Genomic DNA, 8,977 nt, shown 5'->3' on the forward strand with positions numbered 1-8,977 from the left:
AAAAAAAAAAAAAAAAATGTATATTACATAAACCAAAAAGCACGCCTACTTTCCATCCATCTTTTAAAATTTTTTTTATACATCTCATTGGTTTCATACACTGTTGAGTTTAGTTAACTGCTTTGAAGGGTGTTATTGCAAAAACACAGATGTTGTAAAACACCATTAAACACTATATATAAACAAATATATTAACACAGATAAAACATGAAATAAAAGCTTTATTTGATTTTAATGTAAATTAAAAAAAAATTGAAGTTCTGAAGCACCATTAAACACCCTTGACTGCCTCACTTTTTACATCAGCTGTGAGAAATTCTTTGTCATAGATGAAGGGCGGCGGTCCTTGGGATTGACTGACACAATAGAATAGCGAGAAAATGAAGAAGTGACTTTGTGTTCTTTGTATTCACATCAGATATCAACGAGTGCGAGGACGACCCTTGCATCCATGGATTCTCGTGCCTAAACACATACGGATCTTTCATTTGTCGAAGAGTCACCGTGAAATGCGGACGAGGCTACCGAGTTTCCAACGACGGCACGCGCTGTGTCGGTACGACCTTGTGATTTCGGTTTTTCGAAGCGTTCCCGGTGTCCCCGTCCAACCGTCCGGGCGTAATTTCTCTCCTCCACGGCTCTCCCTCGTAGATGTGAACGAGTGTGAATTGGAACACGTGTGTGAGCATCATTATTGCATCAACCTGGTGGGTTCCTACCGTTGCCAGTGCAGGGCCGGCTTCACCTACAACATCCACACCAAGCAGTGTCACGGTATTGGCAGAAAATAATCAGCAAATGCATGTATTCTGAGATTTACATTTAAGTTGAGTTGTTATTAAGTTTATTTATTTTCTTTAGATACAAACGAATGCAGCCCCCATTCTCAGTTGGTTTGCGACCACATCTGCGAGAACATACTGGGGTCCTACTACTGCAGCTGCAGACCCGGTTACCAGTTGTCCTATGACGGAAAAAGTTGCGAAGGTAAACTCCCTCCTCGTTTAAAACATTTATTTTATTACTTTTAAGATAAGAGGGATCATATTGTTTGTCCATCTCCATCATTTAAATAGGATTTTATGTAACATGAATAAGACTTGAAGCAAATAATGCCTTTAAAAGCAGGAATCGAAGAAACACCTGACTTTCACCTGAATTCAGACCAGGCTTTAAATTCCGACTTGACCCGGTTTCTAGGGCCCTATGATTCTGAGAAATATTGAGACAAAGGCAAACATTTTGAATATTTAAACACAGGTGAAGCATGTAATAAAAGATTTATTCAATTTAAATATAAATCGATCACATTTACCAAGTTCTGAAACACCATTAAACACCTGGACTGCTTCACTTTTTACATCAGCTGGGAGAAATTCTTGGTCAGCGTTTATTAACGCCAGGTTGATGTTTAAATTTATTTCAAAAAGGCTTTTATCCCCGGATAAGTTTGTCATAGATGGAAACCGTGACCATGTGAGGTAGAAAAATTGCGTTTTGAAACCCTTTAATATTATTTCTCGCGGTCACTAAGCGAGGCTGTGATCCGACTATCAAATGATGTTTTTAGACATCTTATATCTCAGAATTAAAAAGACAATATTGACTCACCTCACAGCAGGGTTTGATTACAAAAAAAACATTTTTTTTATACCATTTTCCAACGGTTACACATTACAACCAGGAAAGTGTTTTAATTTTATGTTAATACACAGAACTGAAATTGACACCTCAAATTCATTCCTTTTCTCTACATTTCATCCAGAAAAAATTATATATGTTTAACATCCTCTCCCGCCTCGGGGTTGCCTTACCTGTAGAAGTTTGCACCTCGATCCAGTGCAGGGGGCAAACTGGACTGAACGAATTAATAAATGTAGGAATGAATCACTTTATTTGTTTTTTCATTCGCCGACAGATTTCAACGAGTGCGAGAGCAGCCCTTGCGGCCAGCACTGCATCAACACGGTCGGCTCCTACGGTTGCTCCTGTTACGCTGGTTACACACTCAGCTACATCGATAGTAGAACGTGTGAAGGTACTTTTTCAAAAAAAAAATGTGATTTCACCGAACATACGGTTATTTCTCGTCAAAAGATCAATTTCGCATCAAACTGCCGTCACACCCTCACCCCTCCCTGTTTTTCAGATATTGACGAGTGCATGTATAGTTCATACACAAACTTTTGCGCCTACCACTGCGTCAACACAGTGGGGAGTTTCACATGTTCTTGCCCTCCCTCGGGCTACACAACCGGCTACGACGGACGCTCATGCTTGGGTAAGGACAAACTTTACATCATGATAATTATCTTGCTTTTTTTTTTTTTTTTTTTAAGATTTTTTTTCATGTTAAAGAAAAACGCAAAGTGCAAAAAAAAGAAAATCAATACATTGATATAGGAGTTTGGCAAGAAATTTGGGAGCAGCGATAAGAAATAAGTGTTGAAATAAAATAGTCTGTCAAGATATGAAGAGGGAGATGAACAATGCAGGTTTTTTGCTGCTTTTTGCCATTTCTGTCGAATATCTCACACTTCCTTTCGCGCTTTCAGACATCGACGAGTGTTTGTTGTCCATGCACTCCTGCTCCGCACACGAGAAATGTTTTAATACTTACGGAGGATTCCGATGTCTGAGCTTCGAGTGTCCCGAAAACTTCGAACAAGCGAGCCTGGGGTAAGAGTTCACCCATCATTTCAGCATAAAACCATTTCGCGTCTTTACAATTTGTCGCAATCCACTTTTCAAAGGTCTTCTTCCTTATCGGACGCAAGCAGCCCAAGTACACTATCCTGTATTTGTAACTTATTTATCTTAAACCTTGACACTATTTATATTTTATTATCTTTATTTATTCCTGCTAATCTCTTCCTATTTATTTATTTTATTTCTTTCTGTGTAGATTGCCTGGGAACCCGATTTCCTCTGAGATCACTAAAGTATTTCTAATTCCTGATTGTAGACATAGAGCAACCCAGTACTAAACTTCGGCCTTCAAGAACATGCCTATATTATTGTATTTTCCGCGGTCCATCATGCCTTTTCTTCGTTTTGACTTACCAGGAAGTACAGTAGAGCCTCTGCTTATGAATTCAATTTGTTCTTTGACATTTGTGAACCGAAATGTTCACGAACCCAATCAATTTTTTCCTATTCAAATCAATGGAAACCCCATTGATCCGTTCTCCAGCCCCAAATAACATGCTGCACTCTTTTATGGGTTTATTTGTGGCAAAAATACAGGAAGGGCTTTAAGATAGCCTTAATTATTGCTGCGTTTCTGCTGTTCTTTCTCTTCTTGCCAGCACTTGTACTCGGCGTTTCCTTCACAGCAAAAGTAAAGCCTTCTCCTAAATAAGACCCTCGCCAATGCGACCTTTTCCAAGTTGTCTTTCGTACATCCAAACTTACAATCACTTCTTGTAAGAACTTTGCTTCATTCACGTAGTCGCCTCTTTAGCCACGTCAGCCGTCTTTAGCACATCTTTGTTCTTCAGGATTGTACAGTTAGCTTAGCCATGCCGTCATGCTTGGCAGGATCTGTAACACAAACACCGTCCTCAGGTTGAGCGATTATGTCCTTTTTCAGATCGACTGTAATTCTTAACTTCTTAAAAGGACCATCAATAGCACTCTTAACTTTTTGGGGCGACTTTACTGAAAAAAAAAACACAAAAAAAGCACAGGAGAACACAACCATGAACGACGTAAACATTGCACACGCTGCTACGCTACGCTACACACTACAACGCCACAACAGGGAGAGTTTTTTTGTTTGACAAAATTACAAAGTTTGATCCAAACAAGAATGTTGGTCAGCCAATTTGTTCATGATTAGGGGCGTTGGTGAGGCGATGATCTACTTCAATAAAATACACCCCCTTCCCAAAAAAGTCCAATATTAGAGTTATTTCAGTTGTAGCTACATGTGCCATGTGGTCCAGATTGCGCCGGTCAGGCCTTAGAGTCTCACACGATTCCTCAAGGGGATTTTCAATATCGTATGCGGCACAGCGTTGGTTATTAGCAATGGTAGGACATTATATATGCCAGTAGATGGGGCTCATTACCAAAAATCAGCGATCGGCGACTATACGTTCATCCCTATTGACGGCGGCCCTTGGTCCCTTGCGCTTGTGCGGTGTCCACCCCCTCTTCGAGACATTTCGGAATTAAAAAGCGACAGATAAATGTGGTTTTCTCATTCTGTAATATCGAAGCACGCACAAACACTGGCAACGCTCGCCGCCGCTACTCTCGTGCTTCCTCTGCTGTGGTCATTTACTATGTCGAAACAGATTTTTTTCCTATGATCCGCTCCAAGTGGCCTCACCGTAGGATCAAACGGGCCTTGCCATTGCGGACAGCAAGAAAAATAACCGTGGCACTTATTTATGGGCACCTGGGGCCAAGCCAGCATGGGGGCTCAATTAGTGGTGGAGCGGGGTTACAGCTCGTATGATGGATGGTGCTTTTAGTGTTGGTATTGGGTGGTTATCAGTTAATTTGCTGTAAATGATACCAAAAGGCCGGTAGCAGCGTTGGTCAGCTGAATAAATGCTACCAGACAGATTTCCCTCCGTTTTATGTTCATCCCGGTCGGTTTTCGAGGGGTTCAGAGAGTGTCGGGACTTGAAAATGCAAAATATGAAATATATGCGGTCCCGCTTCTCTTCCACACTTTGGATTATAACCAAACCAATTTGTGAAATTTCTTTATAGTATTTTGAATTGTTTTTTTTATGACTGGGAGACGCAGTTGTTTTGGAAATGCATTGACTGATTTTGGTGAGAAATATAACTGCTATCCTTCCCCTTGTGGATGTGATGTCACTGGATCCCGTCCAGTGACATTCCTCGTTTCCATCCCCTGGTTTTCAGACACGTCTTTTTTTTTCTCAGCGGCATTTCATTGGTGTGGATTCGTCCAACCACACATTCGTCTCTCCGGCTTTGGCTCGCGTCTCCAACGACTTGGACTCACCTGCTGGTCGCTAATTACACGGCTGTATTCCCAATCCAGTTTTTGCGGCCGCGTTTTCTGTCTTCACTTTGGGGGAAACGAGTATATTTTAAGAGTTCAGAATCTTTAGCAGGGACAACTCACTCCCGGTGCCAAACAACAGTTTTGGTGTTGCCCGTAGTAATGGCTAATTTTTGGTCTGAGTTGCATGCAATTTTTTTTTTTTTAGATCTCCAAAATACAATGCAAGTGAAAATACCCCTGACAAATTATGCTTTAAAACTCACTCTCTGACTGTCTTTTCCCAGATTATGGCTCAGTTTATCATTTTATGGCCAAACAGAAACCACAACCGTACCCATGCGCAAGAGGAAGCATCCATTCTTTTCCTCCTGCTTCCTTTGTGGAATATTTAAAGTAGCCAGGCCATGATTTATGGAGTGAGAGATTACTGTTGTGTTTTTTTTTTTTTTTTCCACAAAATGCTCCTGCCTTTTTTTTATCATCACATTTTATATTTTGTGAACAAAAAAATCCAGTTTGCTTTCACACCGCAAAATAAAAATACTAAAATTTGCAACTCGGCAGGAAATTATCTAAATGGATAACCAGCATTTTCACCACCAGGACAAATGCGTTCATTCGTTGCTATGGGTAGTAACTTTTTTTTTTGTACCTGTTCCTTGTATTCTCTTACATAAGGTTGCTGATTTCAACAGGAAATAACAAATGACTAAAAAATGATTGAGTTTTAAGTATTGGGTGGTGATTATTACACCCCAAAGGCTTTTTGACTGATGTGGACTTAATCCGGTTTTGTTAAAACTCCGCTTGATGCTCTCTCTCCACACCAGAAAGGGTGGAAACTCATTCACCATCCGCTGCGCCAAGAGTTGCCATCCCACCGACCTCAGCTGCCAGCAGTACCCCGTCCACTTCGTCACCCACACCTTCATCAATTTGCCGCATTTTAGGAGCACCGGACACCCACTTGGTGAGAACACGCGAACGTCGTGGTTGCTGTGGTGTGCACGTCGATAACTTTCAACTAGTGGCATGCAGTCAGGGAAGGCAGGAGAGGCCGTGCCTCACTTACCAATCTTGGGTGTCTAATGAAAAAAAGAATGAAATGGTTATATTTATCAGTGATTTTCAATATGAAGGTAATTTTCATTTAACTTCACCAGTTATAGATTGTTTTTTTATTCATAACCGCTGGATTTTCACATTAAGTGAGAACAGACATGGGGTGAGGCCTCGGACTGTTGAGCCTCAACGTAGATTGGGCAATGACGGCTGACTGCTGGCGTGCGCTTCACTATGACCCTATTACTGTTTCTCTGTATGTCGCTATTAAGATGTTTAAATTCTTTTCTTCATTTCCAATGTACAGTATTTTTTTGGCAACAACTGTATGTTACTAGTTTCTTTTGCTCAGCAATCGTAAAACGCCTTCAAAGAGTCACTAGGTGAGGCACGCAGTTCTCGTGCCTCACCAGCCATGAACCTCACTGGACGTCATTGATTTCAACTGATTCTTCCCCCCTGACAGAAATAGCATACCTGCGCACATCAGTGTCAGGAAAGAAGTCCGCTGTCAACGCCGGTGCAGATGTCGAGTTTAGCATCATCGTTTCCGATGTCCACTTCTCCTTTGACGTGGTGAAACGCGAATCTCAGGGAAACATCGTTGGTGAGCGGCAGAGGTTTACGACGTTTAAAGGATTCCCCAGTGAAATCGTCCACTGACCCCTTTCTCTGTCGCCGCTTTTTCCCAGGTGTCGTGCGACAGTTGAAAGGAATCGTCGGTCCCAGCGACGTCGTGATTGAGGTCATGTTGACCTACAAAAATGCAGGCGTCATCACCCACTACAACATCATTGCCATCCATGCCTTCATCGCCGAAATCTTTTTTTAAGCCAAGAGAATGAAAGACCGCCTTGAACGATATTTAAAGCGTTACTCTGAACCTAAAAAAAAAAGCCATAAATATTAATTACTGTCTTTGTTTTCGTGACAATATCATTCTATACATTTTGCTTATCTGCAAATGTGCGGCAACGAAGTAAGTATCGTTTGAACAGATTTTTTTCAACAGAAAAGTAACACATCACTCACATACGTTTTCAACTTCCACTGAAAACAAAGGTCCTTCATCCCTCCACTCACCAGCTAAGGTTTTTCCCCAGAGGGAAATATTATTTAAAAAAAAAAAAAGAACATTTAGCGAAGAAGAAGTTTGTGTCTGTTTATCTATTTATTATTTGGTTGATTTTATTTCTGATGTTGTGTTCTTCTTCTCTTTTTGTAAAGCAGTGTTCTTGTGTCTGTTTTCGTCTGAATTTCCGACCGTCTATTTTTCATTTGATCCACGATTATATTTGGCTTTGACTTGAGCATCTCAAGCTGTGTTTGTACAAAACCGTGCAATATGAATAAATTTCAAATTGAATCGTTGGACGGACGTTGACTTCATTGTTCACCCAGTTACTTTTGGTCGGGGAAGAAGAGGAAAATCAAAATGAATATGGATTTATCCTTTTGGTTACCAGCCGTGAAGTTAACTGTGACAACACCAAAACACAACTATACGAAAAGTCACGGTGTAGCTCCTACGGCCATGTCGATTCTCCATAGAGGTTCAGTGCTATGTGAGCAAAAGCTGCCTTTATGGCCTAAAAGGCATTTTTCAAGCAACAAAAACGGATTAATCTGTAACTCAATACCTCCAGATGTGCCTTTTGAGCAAGTGGCCAACTGTTCTCTCCATAACCAACGTCTGCTGTGTTTACATTCAGACTTTGTTGTCATGATTTCCACTAATGCAATGTTGGTTAACCAGAGGAGGCGGTCGGTTTGATTGATTTGCTCCATTTCATCTGTTTGAAAGAATCCGTGCAATGTTCTTTGTTTGATTTCCGCTTAAGAAAATTCTGCAACATTGTTTGTACGAGACGGACTACAAAGTGTGAAAAACAAGATCGCTCGTTGTAATCTAATTCCTTTTGAGTCCCGGAGCGAGCCACATCCTTGACTACTGATGAAATCCAGCATAACTGAGGTCTCCAGAATGATGGGAAGTCAGGGTGTTCCTGCAGCTCTGCTTTTTTTAAATTCTCCATCTTATCCATACCGCTTCAAGCTTTTGCTAATGAAAATAAATGTCAAAAGATAGTCTTGAAAGATTCTCGATCTATCTCATTTTAGAGCTAATAAATCCTCGCCCTCGTCCATGTCCATCTGGCTCTCGCCGCTGCAGCGCTCCGCCCCGGCCAGTGAAAACAGGGGCGACAGCCGTAAGGAGGAAAAAATCCTGTGATCTAAATTTTGCCCTTCTGCATGAAGATATTAGGCGTGCGTCCTGTAGCTTTGCTGTTGCAGCTGCAACAATTGTCCCGCAGTTTTTCAAGGATGAATGCACTGATCTATAGAGGGTTTAAAAATTGGGACAAATGGATTTCATATGTGAAAGCAGCTGCATCTTTCAATATGCGCCGAACTTCTACCTCAGGAATTATTAGGTGAAAACTGTGTGGGTTTTTCTTTTTTAATTTTTTTTTTTTTTTTTATCCAAGCAAGGGATGTAAGCCTCAAGTTTGCTCAGATCTCAAATTATTTGGTACATTGAGATGAAGGATCTCTTTTATGAGGGAGACCGGAAAAGTAGCAGCGGTGACATTTCATCTGTAAAATCAATTAACAAAAGATCCCATGCTTTAAGTGATGAAAATCTTGAAACTCTCTTTCCCAGTTCCTTTTCGACCTCTGAATAACATCATTTATTTTGAGGACTATTAAGGTATTAAAAATGGCATTACTTTGAAATCACTGTTAATCATTGCTTAAATTGTTAGAAAATAAATTGTATGTGTTGGTTGATTCATTTATCTGTGACATTGATAAAGGAGGGGTAACCAACTGTGCAAAATACTGCCGCAACAACTTAAAGTACTTCTATCAACAAAGATATAAACAATGACATCTGCATTAAAAACCGAAATGATGGAAAAT

General features: G+C 40.6%; 1 protein-coding gene across 1 annotated transcript; it reads left to right on the plus strand.

The window, feature by feature from the left end:
• The first annotated feature begins 798 nt into the window (after positions 1-798).
• LOC147234204 (fibulin-1-like) lies at positions 799-7,410 on the plus strand. Its single transcript, XM_086147396.1, has 8 exons — positions 799-804; positions 891-987; positions 1,919-2,038; positions 2,150-2,281; positions 2,556-2,679; positions 5,821-5,960; positions 6,519-6,659; positions 6,745-7,410. The coding sequence occupies exons 1-8, from the start codon at positions 799-801 to the stop codon at positions 6,882-6,884; spliced, it is 900 nt and encodes a 299-aa protein (XP_086003522.1). The 3' UTR covers positions 6,885-7,410.
• Positions 7,411-8,977: the final 1,567 nt, after the last annotated feature.

The sequence above is a fragment of the Fistularia commersonii genome, chromosome 5, assembly GCF_037954325.1.
Source record: "Fistularia commersonii isolate RoL2024-O1a breed Wild chromosome 5, RoL_Fcom_v1.0, whole genome shotgun sequence".
Classification (NCBI taxonomy): Eukaryota; Metazoa; Chordata; class Actinopteri; order Syngnathiformes; family Fistulariidae; genus Fistularia; species Fistularia commersonii.

What these genes read in the sequence shown, in the direction of transcription:
- LOC147234204 (XM_086147396.1), top strand. An exon ending in CGATAGTAGAACGTGTGAAG is followed by an intron (nt 2,039 to 2,149) that starts GTACTTTTTCAA and finishes CCTGTTTTTCAG; the next exon opens with ATATTGACGAGTGCATGTAT. An exon ending in GAGCACCGGACACCCACTTG is followed by an intron (nt 5,961 to 6,518) that starts GTGAGAACACGC and finishes CCCCCCTGACAG; the next exon opens with AAATAGCATACCTGCGCACA.